Source organism: Panthera uncia, chromosome D4 (assembly GCF_023721935.1).
Source record: "Panthera uncia isolate 11264 chromosome D4, Puncia_PCG_1.0, whole genome shotgun sequence".
Lineage (NCBI taxonomy): Eukaryota > Metazoa > Chordata > Mammalia > Carnivora > Felidae > Panthera > Panthera uncia.
This window is the reverse complement of record NC_064807.1, coordinates 70,505,828-70,527,522: the sequence shown is the minus strand read 5'-3', so window position 1 is coordinate 70,527,522 and position 21,695 is coordinate 70,505,828. Positions and strand designations below refer to the sequence as shown.

Sequence of the window (21,695 nt, the reverse complement as noted above, 5' to 3'; positions counted from 1 at the left end):
AAAAAATATATAACAGCTAATATTTATTAAATGTGGCCTATGCTGGGCATGCTGCTACAGACTTTACATACATTATGTGAATGAATTCTGTGAGGTCAGTACTGTTATTCCCATTTTACAGATGAGAGCACTCATGCACAGAGGAGTTAAAAGATTACAGGAGCTAGAGTTCAAACATCTGACAGCTTGATTTCAGAGCCAGGATCTTAACCATCAAGAGACTAAAGGGTCATACTTTGTAAACCAACATTCTTAGATTTGGTTTACACTATTCTCACTCCCATAAACCACAGAATTTTATTTTTTTAGAGAGAGAGTGAGTGTGTGCAAGCAGGGTAGAGGGACAGAGGGAGAGAGAGAGAGGGAGAGAGAGAAAGAATCCCAAGCACGCTCTATGCTCAGTGCAGAGCCCAATGTGAGGCTCAATCCCACGACCCTGGGATCATGACCTGAGCTAAAATCAAGAGTCAGATGCTCAGGGGCGCCTGGGTGGCTCAGTCGGTTGAGTGTCCGACTTCGGCTCAGGTCATGACCTCACAGTCCGTGAGTTCGAGCCCCGCGTCGGGCTCTGTGCTGACAGCTCAGAGCCTGGAACCTGCTTCCGATTCTGTGTCTCCCTCTCTCTGACCCTCCCCCGTTCATGCTCTGTCTCTCTCTGTCTCAAAAATAAATAAACGTTAAAAAAAAAAAAAAAAAAGAGTCAGATGCTCAACCAACTGAGCCACCCATATGCCCCAAACTGTACAATTTTTCTAAAAATATTTCAGGGCGCCTGGGTGGCTCAGTCGGTTAAGTGTCCGACTTCGGCTCAGGTCATGATCTCATGGTTCGTGAGTTCGAGCCCTGCGTCGGGCTCTGTGCTGACAGCTCAGAGCCTGGAGCCTGCTTTGGATGCTGTGTCTCCCTCTCTCTCTGCCCCTCCCCTGTTCATGCTCTGTCTCTCTCTGTCTCAAAAATAAATAAAAAACATTAAAAAAAAAATTTTTTTTAATAAAGAAATAAAAATAAAAATATTTCAATATAGGGGTGTCTGGCTGGCTCTATCTGGAAACCACATGACTTTTGATCTTTAGGTCATGAGTTCAAGCCTCATGTTGGGTGTAGAGATAATGTAAAAATAAATAAATTTTTTCAATACGGTGCGCCTTAAGTCTATATGCATATGTATATACTCTAGTCTCAATGTAGACTATATGAATGGTATAAGAATTCTTAAAAGCTTTAATTAAGAGTATGTCATGGATGTATACATGTGTTGTGTGTGTTCATATGTATAGACCTGCACACCACATAAGAACAATGAATGATTTCTCCAAGCAACCTATGTTTACTTCAGTAATCTTTCTAAGGAAGATACAAAGGCACATACACTCACAATCAGGAAATAAGCCAGAGTTATTCTCAGCAAAGGTTTTGCAATGTCGTAGGCTGACCTAATAGGTCATAAGACTGACAACAATAGAAACAGGTTAACAATAGGATACAACAAATGAAATTCACTGATGATTCCTGGGAAAGAAAAAAAGCAAAAGTTTTAACGAAAGCTGATATGCCTTGGATTACAAGAATCCTAAAGGTGAGCCTAAAACTTAAGTATTATTAAGGAATAATTTTAAAAAAATCTAATAGCTTCCAATTGATGCTCCATTTAAAACACACAGTAACAAGTCTTCGTATCAACCAAAGATTTCCTTTCACATAAACATATAGAGTACATATCAGACTTAAAATATCAGCATTGCCTTTGACTCCTTCTCTGGAAAGAAAGTTTGTCTCACCTCTGAAACACCTGCTAGCCACCAAACACACACACATATTCTTTGGGTACTCACTGAACCAAAGATACCACTGATTATAAAGTGTTCCGCTAAGAAACAAACCACCTGCCAACAACCTATTGTACAACATTAATAGTAAGAGCAGCCTGATATCAAAGATGTAAAAATATGAAAACACGGGCATCTCAGAATCAATGAAATATATATAAACTGCTATTTAAACAAGTTGGTAAGCAAGTCCCTGAAAAAACAAGGAAACTAGTTTCGGTTTCTAGGACCAGAGAGGCCAGCTGCCACTTCATTACCCTGACCTCCGTGGTTATCGGAGTTACCACACCTGTATGTAGGGTGGTCCAGGTGGCAGAGGCCTGCAGCTGCTCTGTGATACATCTGTTATCTTCCACTCGGCTTCCAGTACCAAGATCGGTGGCTGGATGTCCAGACTCCTCACCCCAGCCCACATGCAATCCTTCCCGAAGTGGACCTCCCTCTTCCACCACACTTGTTCTGACCAGCCAAGAGGTCAGAGGCAGCAGGCATTTTGAATGGCAGCTCTTCTCCCTCCTGCCTTCCCCACCCTCCACTTCAACAGAAACTATGAACTAAGTCTTGTAAAAAGACAAACTTCTGAAGGTGACCTAGTTGGGGCTTGAGATCCTCATGTTGTTCAACCACTCAGGGCTATTCTCTGATCCCTTCTCTGGATGTGTTGAATTCAGTGGGGTGAAAAGTTCTAAACCCAGAAGGGGGATTGTAGCCGGTTCAGAGAAGAAACAGTGAGCCAGAGAGGACAAGGAGTGGACCAGGACACATACATTGTAGACAATGTATGTTACACTGTATCTCTTCCATTAAGTGTCATAAATCTCCTTTTCCTTGAAGGGAATAATGCTGGGAGATTACTTCTGGTTCCAGCAAGCATAGAGAGCCGCTCTACACAGTCTAGGAAGAGAAACCATGTTTTTGAAATAGAGGCCTCACAAACAGCCAGGAGCCTGGACACCCTCTCGAATCCATTTTTATTGCCTCAGTTATGAATAATGCAACATCCTAGCTAGCTTTCCAGCCTCCTCTCTCCATAATCTTACAAGCCATCCTACATTCAGATGCCAAATTAAACTTCTTAAACCTCATCAGCAATCACATCACTCTACTGCTCCTATTTTCCCTCTGCTCTCCTGCTTCTCAAATTCTAAAGTGGCTCTCTATTGAATACAAGTTAGAATTCAAGCCCCTAAATTTGGCAATCAAGACCTGGGGCTTAGCTCAAGCTCCTCCCCCCACCACCTCACACCTACCCAACAATCAAGACAACTGCCCAAGTCCAGTGGGAAATAAAAAGCTCAGAGCCTATCACATATACACCATTATCAAATTCCTTGACAGTTCCACCAAACACACGGTATTTTCCCATACCATGGCCTTGGTTGTTCCCTCTGCTAGGAATGCCTTGCCCAATGTTCCTTCTTGCTAATTCCAACATCCCCCTGAGGTCCTATTTCGATTGATTACTTCTATTAGAACACCTCTTTTCCTGACCTTTAAACGTGAGCTACGTGGCCCTCCTGCTCTCTTTCAAAAGTATCCTGTACACAATCCCATCATGCCACATATCACAAGGTACATGACTGTAAATTCAACTTACTGTGCCATCAAGTCTAGGCTAAAAAAAATAATACCAATGGTTCTAAGTTGTCTGGTAAAACTTCTAAAATGAACATCTCAGACCTAAAACAAAGATGTTGGCAGTGAGCTGATTTCTCTTGCCAATCCTGGTGGCGACCTCCACATTCTCTGTCATGCAGTATTCTGTTTGGAGCTAGGCAGAAGGTAATCATACTGTACATTCATTAACTCATCAAATATTTACTGAATGTCTACCATGACTACAGTAAAATGAGCAAAGCAGATTCTGTCTCTACCTTCTAGAAACTTTCATTCTAGCAAGAAAGACATTAAACAACCAAGTTATAAAATCAAGAGTTCAGGGGTGCCTGGATGGCTCAGTTGATTAACTGTCCGACTTTGGCTCAGGTCATGATCTTGCAGTTTGTGAGTTCGAACCCCACATCGGGTTCTGTGCTCACAGCTCAGAGCTTGGAGCCTGTTCAGATTCTGTGTCTCCCTCTTTCTCTCTCTGCACCTCTGCTGTGTGTGCTCTCCCTCTCTCTCAAAAATAAATAAATAAATATTTAAAAAATTTTTTAAATAACATCAAGAGTTTAATTACAAATGTTGTTAGTGATGTGAAGGAGATGTACAGACTACTAAATCCAGTGGTCGGTCCCCATCTTATAACAACTGCTAGCAGCATTTAACATAATGAATCTCTCCCCTTCTTCCCTTAAAACACTTTCTTCAATTGGCTTCCAGGATATCACACTCTTTCGTTTTCTTCCTACCTTTCTCTCCTATATGGTTCTTCTCCTTCCTAATCTCTGAATGCTGCAATGGCTAATGGTCCTTTCTCTTCTTATGTAGCATTTACATTTGATAGCCCACAAATTGCTATCTCCAATTGCTGGACCTCTCTCCTGACACCCACACTTACAAATCCAACCATCTACTGACCATCTCCATACGGATGCATGAGCACAATGCCCCCAGATGAATTCCTAACCTTGCTCCCTAACCTGCCCCATCTGCAGCTTTCCCTGTCTGTTGGTTCCACCAAAATAGGGGCACCTGGATGGCTCAGTCGGTTGAGCATCCGACTTCGGCTCAGGTCATGATCTCACGGTTTGTGAATTCGAGCCCTGCGTCAGAGCCTGGAACCTGCTTCAGATTCTGTGTCTCCCTCTCTCTGCCCATATCCCACTCATGCTCTGTTTCTCTCTCAAAAATAAATAAACATTAAAAAATAAAAATAAAAAAATACAGCAGGATGTGACCACTCTCCATCACCTTTACTGCTATCACCCCAGTCACAGCTACCAACATGTATACTGCAGTAGTCTCTGAACTGCTCTCCCTGTTTCTCCCTTTACCCAAGAATCTATTCTTTAGATCCTTTAAAAAATTCAGGTATGATCAGGTCCCTCTCTACTCAAAGCCCTGCAAAAGCTGCCCATTTCACTCAGAGTAAAAACCCAAGTCTTGGCAAGGACCTACAATATCTGATCCCCATTTCCTTATGGACACGATCTCATTTTCGACTGCTCTCCCCTCACTCTGGCCACACTGGCCTTCTCTCTGCTCTTTCATCATGCCAGGCATGCTCACCTCTTAGGACCTTTCCCCTGGCTATTTCCTCTGCCTTCAATGCTTCTCTCAGGTACCCTGTAGCTAACACATTCCTGAGGCTAACTCCAGCACCCTCTTCAAGTCTATGCTCAAACGTCACCTTCTCGAAAAATATAAACCCTTCTACTCTATTTAAAATTGCAATCTACCCTCCCAACATCTGAGACTCCCAATCCCCCTTACTTTGTTCTATTTTTTTACATAGCATTATCACCTTCTAGCATGCTATATACTTGACTCTTCTTTATGTTAACTGTCTATTGTATCTCTTCCAATTAAACTGCAAGCTCCAAAAGGACAGAGCTTCTTGTCTGTTTTGTTCTCTGATGTGTCTTAAACAACTCAAACAGAGCTTGGACATAACGGGTATCCAAAAATTATCTGTTGTACAAATAAAATCTAAAATTCTTAGAGTCAGACTAGGCTTTTTCTAACTTTGTTACCCCATGATTCCAAAGACCTAAAGGTGAGCAGAGTGGAGGGGTGAAGGGAAGGACAAAGTTTAGACAATGGTACCCTAAACAGTAAACTCCAAGAGTAAGGCCTGTTATCACAGGCATCTTCATTCCCCTTAATGCCTCGTACACAAGTGGACACTTCATAAATCATCTTCAGATGTGTAACGAATAAAGAGTGCAGAGAATTGTACCTGGCATATATAAATGTTCAGAAGATGAATGAATAGAAAATGACAAGTAACATAATAGAGGTACAAAAAAGGGAAAATACTACATTAGGACTTTGTTATCATAGAGAGCCCTTTCTAATTAACTGCCTGACCCTCACTATCTACCAGTAACAGCAACGACTGAAGTGGGGGGAGGCTGAGAAAGGATGAGAGAAGGAAAAGAAGGTGAAAAAGAAAAGCACCACAAAGTGTGAGCTTTTAAAGTTTTTCAGTGTGATCCACAATAAGTAACACTTTTTACCTACATGACTAGTAATACATAATACATACATACACACACACTCACACACATATTCATTCAAATATGAAATAGTACCGACTAACTACCTGCAATATTTTCTTTTTTATTCCATTAGAAGTAAAACAAAACAATGAAATTCTGGCTGCTACCTTCTAACTCAATTTTACAAGCCACGAAATTGATTTCATGATTCACCAATGAGTCCTGACATGCAGTTTGAAAAATGCTATAGAAGCACTCATTCACTCTCACCTTTTGCCTCACTGCAAAGAATATCACTCTCCAGAAAAATCTTAAAAGAACTGTATCTGCTTCAGAAACATCAGGGAAATTAAGAAGCAACGAAACACGGTTCCGATCCCACAGTGGGCCAGGGAAGAAAGGAATCTCGGTCAAACAGAAGAAAGGAATTTTTAAAAATTGATTCTTGGAGCCCTCAGAAGAAAAGCAAGGTGGTAACTATAGAGGTGCTTGCAACAGCTAAATTTTCCTAGAAATTGTATCAGCAACACGCCCTCGGGCTCCATACATTCTTACCTACAGCCCCATTTCCTGAGCTTCAACACCACAGGCCACTGGCCCTTCCACTACTTCTTGAGGCTGAGGAAATCCCTTCACTCAGCAGATGGGAATAAAGATAAAAAGAAATCTCTCAATTGTCCTTAAGCTAGAACTCTGGGTATGTTTCACATGTTATATGTGGCAATTCAGTTCAAAAGTACCACTAGGGCTGCAATACTTTGCAAAAATGCTGGATTAAATGTGCTTTTCATGGTCAACTCTTACCGAACTAGTCATCTATTAGGTGAAAGGTCAAAGAAGTAGGCACAGTACCCTGGCACAAGGTCTGCCACATGGTAACTGTCCAACAGATATTTGTTGAGCAATAAATGAATATACAAAATAATTTCAGAAGGAAGAAGAATAGGAATAAACAATATAAAGGTCCTTAGAGAATAAAGAAACATGTTAAAAGACACAATGGGAGGGGTACCTAGGTGGTTCAGTCGGTTGAACGTCTGACTTCAGCTCAGGTCATGCTCTCACGGTTCATGGGTTCAGGCCCTGCGTTGGACTCCTGCTATCAGGGCAAAGTTGGCTTGGGATCCTCTGTCTCCCCCCGCCCCCCCCCCCGCCTCTCTGCCCCTCCCCAGCTCACGTGCTCACATGCATTCTCTCTCTCTCTCTCTCTCTCTCAAAATTAAATTTAAAAAATTAAAAAAAAAAAAAAAAGACACAGTGGGAAGAATCAGGAAAATACAGGATTTTGGAAATTCTATAAATGACCTGGTTTTTCAAGAAATCAGTGATGAGGAAAAAAAATTAAGTGTAACTACTCTAAATGAAAAATATCACACAAATGTAATGTGTTAACTTTTTTTTTTTTTTTTTTTTAGAGAGAAAGGGCAAGCGGGGGAGAGGGGCAAAAGGGGAAAGGGAGAGAGAGAAAGAGAGGGAGAGGGAGAGAAAAAGAATCTTAAACAGGCTCCACGCTCAGTGCAGAGCCTGATGCAGGGCTTGGTCCCACAGTCATGGGATCATGTTCTGAGCTGACATTAAGAGTCGGACACTCAACTGACTGAGCCACCTGGGTGCCCCTATGTGAAACCTGTTTATATCCTGATGTGAATAAACCAACTGCAGAGAAAGTACCTGAGACACCTGGATAGAGCTAGAGAGTATAAAACTAAAGTGATATAAGTCAGTCAGAGAAAAGACAAATACCACAGGATCTCACTCATATGTGGAATTTAAGAAACAAAACAAATGAGCAAAGGAGAAAGAAAAGAGAAGAGACAAACCAAGAAACAGACTCTTAACTATGGAGAACTAATGGTCACCAGAAATGAGGTAGGTGGGGGGACAGGTGAAACAGGGGAAGGGGATTAAGAGTACACTTATGGTAATGAACACTGAGTAATGTATGGAATTGCTGAATCACTATATTGTACACCTGAAACTAATATAACTATGTAACTGTATTGGAATTAAAATTAAAAATTAATTAAAAGAGAAGGTAGGTAGTTATCTGTAACTTTAAGAGCCTAAAGCATTTCCATACCCTAGCCCCAAAAAGAAAATATAATTTTTAAAAAGCATACCATCTAGTATTGTGGCTGCCACAAGATGAGACTGTCGGAATACTTTTCCCTCCCCAATCTTCCAATGCTTATATAGCCCTTCAGAATTCAATTACTTTCATATTTCGTCCTTTCCTGACTTCTAAGCTTTAAAAAGACAGTTTAGTGCTTTTGCCCAGAGACTAATCTTAAAGCTTTCTCTTATGCATGTCTTCTATACCAAGAGTTCTTATTTGATACCCTATATTTCATATTCTTGGTCATTCTACCACACCTCATTTACATTTAACCATACGCATTACAGGGTTTTTTGCTTGCCATTATTTCCTCTCCACTCCATTTCCCTCTATGTTGAAAAGTCTTTACTATGACCGATTTGCTGTTTGGTTAACAGCACTTCTAGATTTTTCTCAAATATGATATCCTTGCATGCTCCTATATCTTCCCCTTGTCAATAAATGTTATTTTGACTGGGTCCCTTCCTATCAGTAATCCACGATGTTATTCCACTGCCTTCTAGTATTGATGCAATCTTTTTCCTTTGTAAGTAACATATTTTGCCTGAAAGCTTGCAAGATTTTCTTTTTATCCTTGAAATTCAGAGATTCTCCCAGATGTCTATACCACCCCCCCGCCCCCCCATAAATTCAGCCTCCCACTTGGTAAACCTTTCAACTGACACATTTAAGTCTTTGGCTAAAGGGAATTGTTTTCTTTTTCTTTTTTTTTTAAATTGTATGTATGTATGTATGTATGTATGTATTTATTTAATCTCTATACCCAACATGGGGCTTGAACTCATGACCCTGAGATCAGGAGTCAGATGCTCTTCTGACTGAGCCAGCCAGACACCCATTTTCTATTTTTAGTTAAATTATTGTTTTTCCTCTATTTGTTTTCTCCTTCTGGGGCTCCTGATATTTACATGGGAAGTCCCGTGAGTCTATTTTCTTTTTCTTCAGAGTGTTTTTGCTCTGCATTTTGAGATATCTCTTACACTTCAACGTCCAAGCTACTTATTCAGGTGTTAACAATGACCACTCAATCCTTCAACTACAGTTTTTTTTTTTTAACTCAAAACACAATCTCTGTGTAGATCCAGAAAGCATTTTTATGCTATAATTCAATCTCCTAAGTAGCTGTTGCATTTAGTTGTTTTTTTTTTTTAAGTAAACTATGACTAACGTGGATCTTGAACTTAGAACCCTGAAAAAAAAAAAAAAGAACCCTGAGATCAAGAGCCACATGCTCTACTGATTGAGCCATGACCTTGGGATCATGACCTGAGCCAAAATCAAGAGTTGGGACACTGAACTGACTGAGCCACCCGGGTGCCCCTCTTTTTAATGAAACTCTTCAAGTGTCCCAATGTTCGATGTCTCTAGCATAGTAACTGGCTTTAAAGTCAGTCATGTAGTCCAAGTCAAAGGTAGAAGGCGACTGAAAAGAGCCTTGTATGTATAATAAAAAGTTTAACTTGTTTGCCACCTCAACCTACCCACCCAAGATGCATCTCAAAACTGTCAAGGACAATAAATGAAAATCTAATAAATGGATATATTTTTTTAAGTACATACCTGTTTTAGGCCATAATGCATTGACTGCAATTTCACCCTTAAATTCTTCTGCCATTCCAAGCACACACATAGACATACCATACTTAGCAATGGTGTAAGCTGAAAGAAACCACAAAGAATAGGATTTAATTAATGGACTAATTTGTGAGTATAACCAATTTCTGCGGCTATACTGCCAGTGAAACAAGAACAAAAAGTTGCAAATCTGTTTAATCTAGTCAATTAAAACTGAACTTCTTTCAGTTTTACTGGGAGTTTCTATTCCAATTGCCTGTCCAAATTTTAGTAAATTATGTACAAAAAAGGACTAAGTATCTGATGCAACTATATTAAAGGAAGCACTTATACATAATTCTTATAGGTTAGCATACACACCTCAAATCATTAATTTGCTGTGAAAGTGAAAGTACTTCATAGCTTTTAACCAACTTCATTGAAGAATAAGTTATATACAAAAACACACCTACTGAGACTGGAGGGAGCTTTCTGGAATGATGGAAATCCCTATCCCGATTTGGCTATTGGTTATGCAGGTGTATACACATTTGTCAAAACTCATCAAACTGAGCCGTTAAGATCTGTGCATTTTATTGAATGTAAACTATACCTCAACGTTTTAAATTACAGATAAAAGATGAAGAATCTACTTTCCAAAGTGCTACCAATATTGCACAGAAACTTTAATGTTGAATACTATGTACAAATTTTGATCACATCATAGATACACTGACTTAATACAAAGCAAATTAACCAAACAAACCATCCCCTCAACCAACCACCTACCACAGTGCTGTTTGAACCACAATGGATTTAGGTTCAGTGGTGGACTGAGATTGAGGATATGGGCAATTTTACTCTTTTTCAAATAAGGAATACATGCTTTAGATCTGAAAGCAAAAGAAAACACAAGTCAACAGCTTTCTAACAACTTACCCACTTTTTAAAATTATATATTAAAAATTTTTTTTTAAATTTATTCTTAAGACAGAAAGAGAGAGAGAGAGAAAGAACGTGAGCAGGGGAAGGACACAGAGAGAGGGAGACAGAATCAGAAGCAGGCTCCAGGCTCTGAGCTGTTAGCACAGAGCCCAATGTGGGGCTTGAACCCACGGACCACGAGATCATGACCTGTGCTGAAGTTGGATGCTTAACCAATTGAGCTACCCAGGTGCCCCTAAAATTATATTTTAAACTACTTCTACAAAGCAACTAAACTTGCTCAGTAATGTAGTGTACTTTTTGTTTGTTTTCACTTTTCTAGAACAAAGACAGGAAAAGCAGTAATTTTCAATCTTTGAAGTTTTGCTTACTAGCCTAACATGATCTGCTTGATGAAAATAATCAAATCCTTGGTACATTAGCCTTAAATCCAACTGAGGCTACCCTCAACTACATCCTTCCAATTCTCCCTCCCCAACACACACACACACACACACACACACACACACACACACACACACACTTTTCGTTAAGTTAATGTATTTGCCGGCCAGCAAAGGCAGCACTGTAGTAGAGAACATGGTACGCAAGTCAGACAGACCTGGGTTCATACCCTCTTTCTGCCTCTTCATTGTGTGATCTTAGGCAAAATATATTCTAACTCTCAGTTCATTTGTAAATGCTGGTAACACCTACTACCATCGAAGACTGACCAAAGGATTAAAATGAGATGATAAATATGAGGTACTTAAAACAGTACACAGGGGCGCGTGGGTGGTTCAATCGGTTGAGCATCCGACTTCAGCTCAGGTCATGATCTCACAGTTCGTGAGTTCGAGCCCCCCCTGTCAGGCTCTGTGCTGACAGCTCAGAGCCTGGAGTTGCTTCGGATTCTGTGTCTGCCTCTCTCTCTGCCCTTCCCCCACTCACGCTCTCTCTCTCAAAAATAAATATTAAAAAACTTAAAAAAAAACAGTGCATAACTAACCATGAAATAAACAACTATTATTACTATTACATATGCTAACTTATTTCATCCTAGTAGGTGTGGTATTCCTGCTACCCTGGAAGTGTAGTTTAATAACAAAACTCCCAATACATTCCCAAATTTAATTTGCACCAATATGCAATGCAATATACTTCTGGGAGCAATATTTAGTTTTTATACATTTTTAAAAAAATGTTCAAAAAGATCCAATATTTTAAATTTATTAAGCTATAACATACTATATGTAGATTAATAGTTGTATAGCTTTTAGTTTTGCATCACATTCAATAATTTCTAGGATTTGGAATTAGTTCATTCTTCTCGTTAGTTTTATGAACATGTACAACATTCTCATTACCTGTTTTCAAGCCTACATCTTTTCAAGCCTAGAAACCAAATACAATCCATATCACCAAAGGGTTTTTTAATACACATTGTTTTCCCTTTCCAAAGGTGCTTTACTTTTGTGGGGGTGAGCTGGGGAGGGGCAAACAATATTACAGCTAATACTCATTAAAATAGTGAAGATGCACCTCAAAAATCTCAAGAGGAAAAAAACTCCAATCTATTCTAGGCAATAAGACCATGACCACATTGTACACTCAAAAAGTAAAGAACTCATTTCATTTACATTATACACAAGAGCTTCTCCTTTGATCTATTAGACAAAACCTTTCCACCTGCACTTTGCCTACCTGGCCCTCAGCATTACTGACCCTAAATCAGCTGCAGTTTTAACAGTAATAAGCCCTATCTTACATATTAAAAACTATTAGTGCCATGCTTAGGTACTAATATTTCAGCTTAATAAAATAGTTAAGCTTACTGAAAACTTACTGTGTGCTAGGCACTGCACTTACTACTCTTACACGAATTATTTTACCTAATTAGGGTTATGAGCTCAAATGCCTATAGGGTATTTGAGTAAATGAATAAAGTAAGCTGGGTACAGGAAAAATCAACCGTTCAGAAATACTACAATTAAACTTTATTACTGAATTTCTATAAGCATTTAACATGATACCAACACATATAACACCTGAAGTTAAATATTTCATTGAAACTTATAAATTGAAAATATAAATTAAGGGTCTGCCTTCTATCCCCTCTCTGCCTTCCAACCCTGTTTCTCTAAACCTTTACAACACAAGTCACAGGCCACAGAGTCCTGCGTGCCAGGGATCAGGAAACACTTTTAGATCCTTGCTGAAACCTCCAAACAGGTGAGTTCTTTGGGCCTTGCCCCCACTCTCTCCCTCACAATGATTCTCAGGCTTGCCTGAGAAAACAATCTATACCTTCCCTCCATGAATAAATGGGTGTCACAAAATAAAAAATAAAATGGAAATATTTCATTATCAAATTTCTCTTTTTCACCTTCCACAGAGGGCCAAAAACCTGACACCTCTTCTCTGGTCCAAAGGCCAATGTCAAGTCTTTCATTCAGCATTGCAATATGCCTTTAACTGGAAAAATATTTAGTTTTATTTTAAAAATAGCTGTTCCAGGGGCGTCTGTCTGGCTCAGTCAGTAGAGCATGTGACCCTTGAACTCAGGGTTGTGAGTTCAAGCCCCATGCTGGGCATGGAGCCTACTTAAAACAAAAATAAAAATTAAAAAATTAAATAAAAAAACAGCTGTTCCTAAATGGAGGAACTTTCAACAATGAATAGAATCTTTGTTTTAAAAAAGGGTTTATATTTTAGGGTATCTATTCCTGAGATATATGTAGATATGCTATTTCAATGTACTCATATTTAGTTTTGAGTACCTTAGTGCCATATGGCTTACACGTTCCATTTGTAGTTCTTCAACTACACAAGTAGTATTCATTGAAAAAGGTAGCTGAACAAGGTTAGTTCACTATCTTATAGTTTGAAAACAGTGGTTTTTTTGTTTTCTTTTGAACTGAACCTTCAAATCTATAATTGCAAGAATGTAGTTTAGGCCATCATTTTCATGTTTAGAAAATGACCATGGTATAGGAAAGGGGCCAGATTGCTCTTGCCAAATGAGTTTTCCAAAGACGTAATTTCACAAGGAATGATCAATGACAATCAAACATTTGTGTTTACATAAGTCATAATATCAACTGAAAAAACTGTCTTTGATCCAATCTTTCTATAGGAATTGAGTTGGGATTTTATCATGGGTGGTAAAAAGTTGATTTCTGGGATGCCTGGGTGGCTCAGTCGGTTAAGCATCCAACTTTGGCTCAGGACATGATCTCGCAGTTCGTGAGTTCAAGCCCTGCATCAGCCTCTGTGCTGACAGCTCGGAGCCTGGAGCCTGCTTCTGATTCTGTGTCTCCCTCGCTTTCTGCCCCTCCCCCACTCATGCTCTGTCTCTCTCTTTCTTTGTGTGTGTGTCTCTCTCAAAAATAAACATTAAAAAAATGTTTAAATAAAAAAAGAGTTGATTTCTTTCAAATTAAAGCCAAAATGTCTTCAACAATACACCATTGCCACATAATCTCATCACAGAGCAGACAATCATGTTTGTAGCTCACATGAGTAAAGCATCTAACTAACTGTGTGGTTGAAACCGTGGAAGTGTATGTGGTTCTTAAAACTCATAACATAGTCCATTGTTAACTTTTTAGCAAAAGCAATTCCTAATGAATAACACAATGAACAAAATTATCTTCTGCATCTCTGTGAAACATTTCTACATTAGTTTAGTAAGTCTAAAATTAACACTGACCATTTGGGCTTAAAGTTAACAATGACCATCACAATAGCATTATCTATAGTTATGGTTACTAAAATTTTGACAAATCTATTAAACTTCCTAAGACGTTTCTCAACACTTAACAAGTCATTTCCATGCTCATGTCATGGATACTAGTCTAAAAAAATCTTAATCACCTCAAAATTCTCTTGATCCCTTAAATAAATAAAATTTGGTGAGTGGAGTATTTATATCTGTGGCTTCATCGTCTACAATTGAAACTGCCACAAATGATTTAACTTTTCACAAATCGTTTCCTTCTAAGCCTTAATTCAACATGCTGAGCAACAGTATTCCTGGTTAGATTATACTTTCTAAATGCTTTTTAAATGAATGTTTATATTTAATCAAAATTCTTTCACAAAGTTACCATCTGTAAAAGATTTTGATGCCCAGATAATTTCTTCATGTAACATATGACTACATCACAGAGCTGCAATGCTTATTTTAGCTGAAAATAAACACAAATCCTATTGAAATGTTAGTCCTTTTTCTAGTTCATTAAGTTTTTCACCACAATCTCTTCTATATCTTTGCCATAGTTCTTACTAGGATTTGATTCACTACACTTTCCATTCAAGAGAGATAATATCTTGCATATTGAATTTACAGAAATATGCGCCGCATCCACAAAGTAGTAAACTCTAATGTATTTTTTTTAACATATGGTCCTCCTGGCATATGTCTCATTTTCCCACTTTAGACAGACACATGGGTATGAGAAATATTTTATTTCCCTCTTTAAGAAAAACAGCAAGGCAAGTACAACAATAAAAATGGCAACCTTTAAGCCTGTCCTCAGCATCCAAAAGACAGCAGACTCATGCCATCTACTGAGGCAGCTAATACTCTCACTCAGCTACAGCAGCTCAAGGTTGCCACATGAGTATGCTGTGGCCACATTGTCTAATGTTTCAATAAAAAGCCAGAAATCTGGATCTTTGTGTAAATCTAATCTTTTTCATATAGGCAACTAATAAAATTCTGAACTAGCAAAGTAGCTAATAAAAACAAACTTTTTAAAATGGTCAAGGCCTAGTTTTGCATACCCAACAAAACACATCTGAGAGAAAAGTTCAAGACTATTAACAAACTTTACGTTTAACCCTCACAACGAATCCTGTGATTTTATCATCCCCGTCTTACAAACGAGGAAACAGAATCTGCAAGAAGTTGCTTGCACAAAGTTATGAGATAGCACATCAGAAAGGGTGGGAAGTAGGACTTGAATCCTACTCAAAGGAGTCTAACGCCAAAGCCCAAGGTCCTAACAAACTATTTTGTGTGTACATGTAAGGCAGATACATATGAGACACCTAGAAGGCAGACCAACAAGTTCTATATTGATCTATCCTTGTGTCCACATGAAAAAAAAATGGTAGAACCTGAGGGTAAATAAACAGAAAAAAAAGGAACAAACAAGAGTGGGCTGTCTGACCCATCCAGAACAGATCACGACTACATTTGCTTTCATTCTGTATTTTGTATTGCCCCTGATAATCCCCAAGATAGCATTAGCCTTTGTTACATAAAATGGGATTCACAGACACCTGAAGCTAATAAATATAACACTCTATGTTAACTATACTGGAATTAAAATTAAAAATTTAATAAAAATGAAAAAAAATGTGATTCTTAACAGGCTTCCTCTTACTTATATAACTAAAACCTCGGGTTTTTCAGAGGAAGGAAAGGTGATTGCTAGCTTGAATAATCAGAAGACTTGGTATGCATGTATATGTTTATTCATGCAAATGTTTGAAAATGCTTGGGCTATACTTTAGACTTTATTAGATTCACAGAGAAAAGGAGCTCTGAATAAAACTGTTTAAAATACCATCTACCAGCTTGGAGCACTTTTAGGCCTTTGTAACAAGTGACTAGGTTTTAAATTGTATTGCTGATCTGGTTCAAATCTGTTTATAACTAGTTCTCTAAGAAAACATTGCAATGTTCTCCCCAACAACTCTAACTTACGTCAGATAGGTGCCTCTGGTGTTGACATTCATCATCAAATCCACTCTCTTCATAGGCGTTTCCAATGTGTTGGTCAAGCTAATGGCACTGGCATTATTCACCAAAATATCAATTCCTGTTTTCAAATAATCAGCTTCCTATTAATGCAATTTAAACTTTGTAACAAAAAGAAATAACATTTACACTGTATAGTTGAACCCTAAGTTGGTTCACAAATACTTCTTTTAGATAATATGACTGACCAATATGCCAATGCAAGACTCAATAGCTGTGTTAAAACACCTAAGTATTTTCACCGGCACAATGGAGATAGCCAATCGCCAGAGCTTCGCGTGAAACTGTAAGGCTTAGTCCTCAGTGATTTGTAGCTTCCATTCTTATTTGTTCTCTTACCTCCTGGTCTTCCCTCCTTGTCTCCAAGAACCTTAGGTTAACTTCCTTAAAGTTCTCCCTTCTCTCTAGCATCTTTCCAAGGCCTGTCCTCCTTCCAAGCTCACTGACCTCCCTCCTAAGACCCTCACTTAAATAAAAGAGGTCCTTCCTGGTCTTGAGAACTGGGAAAAGAAAAAAGACCTAGAGTGAATTTTCAATTCTAGGTAAATCATCAAAGTATATCAAATTTGTTTTAGTAATTCATACACAAAATAAAATTAATTTAGAATAACAATTATTTATGTATATTCTGTCCAGTTCCTCTATATGTAACATATTTTGTTTACAGGTTTAATTACAAGTTTTAGTTAAATAATGTTAAATGAAAATGGTAAAATACAGAAGTATCTTAAACACTTCTCTGTTTCTACATGATTCATAGTTCTTTTTAAAGGGCACTTAAGGGGCACCTGGGTGGCGCAGTCGGTTAGGCGTCCGACTTCAGCCAGGTCACGATCTCGCGGTCCGGTCTGTGAGTTCGAGCCCCGCGTCGGGCTCTGGGCTGATGGCTCGGAGCCTGGAGCCTGTTTCCGATTCTGTGTCTCCCTCTCTCTCTGCCCCCCCCCCCCTCATGCTCTCTCTCTCTCTGTCCCAAAAAAAAAAAAAAAAAAAAAAAAAAAAAAAAAAAACAACGTTGAAAAAATAAAGGGCACTTAATATTCCATCAAATAGAATATCATAACTTCTACTGCTGGGGTTATACTGTTGCAATAAACATTATTTGTTATCCTCTTAACTTTCCTATGCTCCTCTCTCACAGTATGTGGATAATGGCTTAAATAAGTCTATTATACTCACTAAAACATTTTTGTCATAAGCACCCTTTCTTCATATATACTAACACTATAACATTTTGATCACATCCTCATTCCCCAATTTCTACATCTTTTTGTATACAGTTTGTGTTGCTAATGTTTTCTTAAAATGTGTCCTTAGAATAACTTTAGACTCAACTACATTACATTTTATACCTTCATTATAACAAAACTCAAACTCAAGTAAATCACCTGGATATCTGAGACAAGTACCAGGCCCTGTGACTACCAACTTTCTAGAAGGAACATAATGATGGCTGCCTTCACAAGGAGTAAAGACCTGTGAAAAAAAGTTTTTATTTTTTTTTATTAACGTTTTATTTTTTTTTTTTGAGAGAGAGAGAGAAAGAGAGAGAGAGACAGCACCAGCAGGTGAGGGGCAGTGAGAGAGGGAGACACAGAATCTGAAGTAGGCTCCAGGCTCTGAGCTGTCAGCACAGAGTCCAAATGGGCCTCGAACCCATGAACCAGGAGATCATGACCTGAACTGAAGTAGAACGCTTAACTGAGGCACCCAGGCACCCTTAATTTTTTTTTTAATGTTTATTTTTGAGAGAGAGAGACAGAGCACGAACAGGGAAGGGGCAGAGAGAGAGGGAGACACAGAATCCGAAGCAGGCTCCAGGCTCTGAGCTGTCAGGGCAGAGCCTGACACGGGGCTCGAACTCATGGACCATGAGATCATGACCCGAGCCGACAGAAACTTACCCAACTGAGCCACCCAGGCATTCCCCTATGAAAAGAATTTTTAAATACAGGACATGCTTCTCATTCCACAAAGCTATGAGCTACTCAACCACATCAAAGATAATCATGGAGTGGCTATTCTATATAAGGCTAGGGCCTAAGAGGCAAGAAAGATGATACTCACTAAAGAAGCAGCCAGGTGGGAGCAAAGCAAAATGAGTGTACATCTGAGTGAAACACTGGACTGAGGAGTATATACACCACTTGCATAGAATTACCCTCTTCAGAGAGATGATGGTAGCAGGGGCTAACCAGTCAATAGATTCCTTAAGCAAATCCAGACTTTATTGACTTCATCTCTCCCACTATGTGACAACAAATGACAAGTATGTTAGCAGAACAAACATCTGGGCCCACAGGCAAAGAAAGGAAATGAGAAACGAAAATATACTGGTGTGGTAAGCTGTATTTGACTTGCCAATGCTAAAGAAAAAAAAAAAATGGCTCCAATCAAGATGTAGGTTAAAATTTCTAAATTCCAAAGGCCCAAATTAAAATGGATTAGGGAACAGTGAAAAATAATACACAAACAGCATATATACGCCAGCTACAGAAGAAAAAAAGTAGCAGGGAAGAATGTTTCTGTGGTTTATGAAATAGCATAATTTACTCAAGGCTTGGACAACTCAAGGTGAGGGAAAGCAAGGTGTTAAGGAGCACCCTGTGGTAGAGAACCCTGAGGGCACAGGTTTGAAAGCATTATCAACTGCTCAGAACTTTGTTAAAGACAACTCTCCAGCACAGAGAAATATCAGGAAAAGGTAAAGTCTTCCCAACAGGCAGAATTCACAGGCCTACAGAATTCCAAAACAGAAGGCCACAATAGTAGCAACCACAGTATGCAACTAAAACCAAACAAATAAAAACTAAAGGTGTGGGATCTTTGTGGGAAAAAAAAAAAAAAAAAACAACCAGGGGGGGGGGGGAAGGAGCATCTTAGAGGTCATCTCTTATAAATGTGGCATCCACCATAATTATGAGAGAGCAGCTGAGTGGTTGAACAGAGCTCCCTCTTTTTTTTTTTTTTTTTTTTTTTGAAAGAGAGAGAGAAGGAGAGAGAGAATCCCATGAGGGGTAGAGAGCAAGAGAGAAGTGGGGCTCATGTTCACCTGAGACGGGGCTGGAGCTCACCCGAGATTATGACCTGAGCCGAAGTCAGATCGGTTGGCTTAACCAACTGAGCCAACCAGGTGGCCCAACCGGGTTCCCTCTTAATTGTGCATTGTTATGGCAGGAAAGCAGAAGCTGATAGTTAAAAGGAAAGCAAAAAAATTTAAATACATCAAAGTGGATACTAAGGAGGAAGGAAGGAAAACTTAAGACTTCAAAACAGAGATAACTCCACTGCCAATCTATAAATTTATCAAAAAGATAAAAGTGTTTCAGACACCTCTCTCAATAAAAAGTAGCAAAATATACTGAGAGATTTTTTTCTTCCTCAAAGGTATGGAAAACACATCCGCTTAAGTGAAAATTTCTACCAACAGAGTTTAAGTTCAGAGACACAAATGCCAGATCAATAGTATGGATCAACTGGCATCTGAAAACACAGAAGCCAAGATTTCCTTTTGCTCCTTTCATTTCCTCTGTCCTGGAAAAGGAGATCATATGATTGGCAGAACTGGATTAATCCAACATTGAATATGCTGAAGGAACGATCCCATAACCAATGGAAGACAATCTATAATGGCTAAATAAGAAATCCAGACCATCCATGTTTCTGAGTGAAAATTCTTTGGCTGGGACAAAACAGAGTATGAAAATTGAAGAGATTTCAATGTGGGTCCTTAAATTCTCTGTGGCAAGAAGAAATTAATTTGTGAGAATTCAATTTCTCTGTAGGAGCCCAATACTGCCCAGTGGAGGTGCGTCCCATTTTTGACAGGCATAAATTAATGTGCTATGCTGTCATGTACTATAGAATGTGTAAGTCTTTCTGGTGAATCAGGATAGATCGCACAGCTAGAATTCAAGATGGAAGTCAAACAGGGGATGAATTCTGGGCCTATACAGTATGGCTTTTAAGTACCTTTAACTAACGTCCTATCTTGACCTAATGTCTCTACATTTCTTGGGACCATACTGACAAGAGCTGAATTGCTGACATTTTCCAGGAGAAAGACAGAAATAAAGACAGGAAGGGCTTAGACAAAGGTGGTGGTGGCTCTCTCTGATATTCTGATGATCTCATTCTCCAGGAAGGATAAACTCACCCTCAGTTGACAGACACAACAGAAAAAACTAACACTGAACTAAATATAGGAGGGGCACCTGGGTGGCCAGTTAAGTGTCTGGCTCTTGATCTCAGCTCCGGTCATGATCTCGTGATTTGTGAAATCCAGCCTTACGTATGTTGGGCCTTGTGCTAACAAGCATGGAGCCTGCTTGGGATTCTCTCTCCCTCTCTTTGCTTCTCTTCCACTCAAGCACGTGTGTACTCTATATACATACATACATAAAAAAAAAAAAAAAGAACATAGGGAAAGGAAAAGCTCCTGTCTACCCCCTTTCTCTTTCTACTATCTACTTTCTCCCTTAATTCTTCCCTAAAAAGGAATGTTTAAGCTAATCAGGCCAAATCTTAATTAGCACTAATTGGCTACTTTTACTACCAGGTGAAGTTATTTTAGATAAAAGGTCCTGCACATGAACGTGGCTTCCTCTCCTTTCTCTTCCACATTTGTCCCTATCAGTAAGAAATAAATAAATAAAACCAATAATTTTGCATTCTTTCTTCTTCTCACATAGGCATTGACATTACTTTGCCAGGTAGGGGTTAAGACTTTGGATTTAAAGATAGAGGCCCCACTTGAGCCAAAGCTGTGTTCCGATCCTTTATAACACAGTGCTCTGCACCGAAGGTTATAAGCACAAGCCATGCTAACAATAAAATATTATCTTGTTTCAATTACCTTGTTGTCAATTATCTTTCACGTATACATACAGTCTCTGGAATACTATGGGGGATGGGGAAGAGTGATAATGGTTTGGGCAGGATTTGGACATGGCCAGGTGCCTTGCTATAATACCTTCAAAGCCTTAGCTCAATCCCCAACACCTGCCTTCTAGGAGCTTGTAAACTAACTGAGGAGGAAAAAACCCACTAAGATCTAAAGCAGTACAAGAGAAGGATCAAAGGAATGATTTAGGAATTCAGAGAAAGAAAAATACACTTCTGATAAGTCAGCAAGGTCAGGAAGAAGGTAAGATTTAACCACAGAAAGGTGGGATTTCAAAAGATAGAGAAGGGAGCATTTCAGGCAGGATTGGAGATGGAGAGGTGGGCACTAGAGAAGCCTCAGAAAGAGGAAGAGAAAAAGAGACAACATCTTAAGGCAAGGATATGGAAGTAAACTATCTGGGCAGGAGTAAAGCATTTACACAGGGGTATAAAAAAAAAAAAAAAAAAGGAACCAAAAAAAGTCTGTTGAGATCAGAATGCGAAATACCTTGAATGTC

The 21,695-nt window shown here is 39.0% G+C and overlaps 1 protein-coding gene across 3 annotated transcripts in view; it reads right to left on the bottom strand.

Annotated features, from left to right (window-relative positions):
• HSDL2 (hydroxysteroid dehydrogenase like 2) overlaps positions 1–21,695 on the bottom strand; it is a 69,454-nt gene that overhangs the window by 33,965 nt on the left and 13,794 nt on the right. For all 3 annotated transcript variants that reach the window (XM_049636427.1, XM_049636417.1, XM_049636422.1), the window contains exons 4-6: positions 16,243–16,357; positions 10,392–10,495; positions 9,609–9,707 (exon numbers count right to left, since the gene is read on the bottom strand). In XM_049636427.1, the coding sequence (XP_049492384.1) occupies positions 9,609–9,707; positions 10,392–10,495; positions 16,243–16,357 (318 nt within the window). The remainder of the gene's footprint in view (positions 1–9,608; positions 9,708–10,391; positions 10,496–16,242; positions 16,358–21,695) is intronic.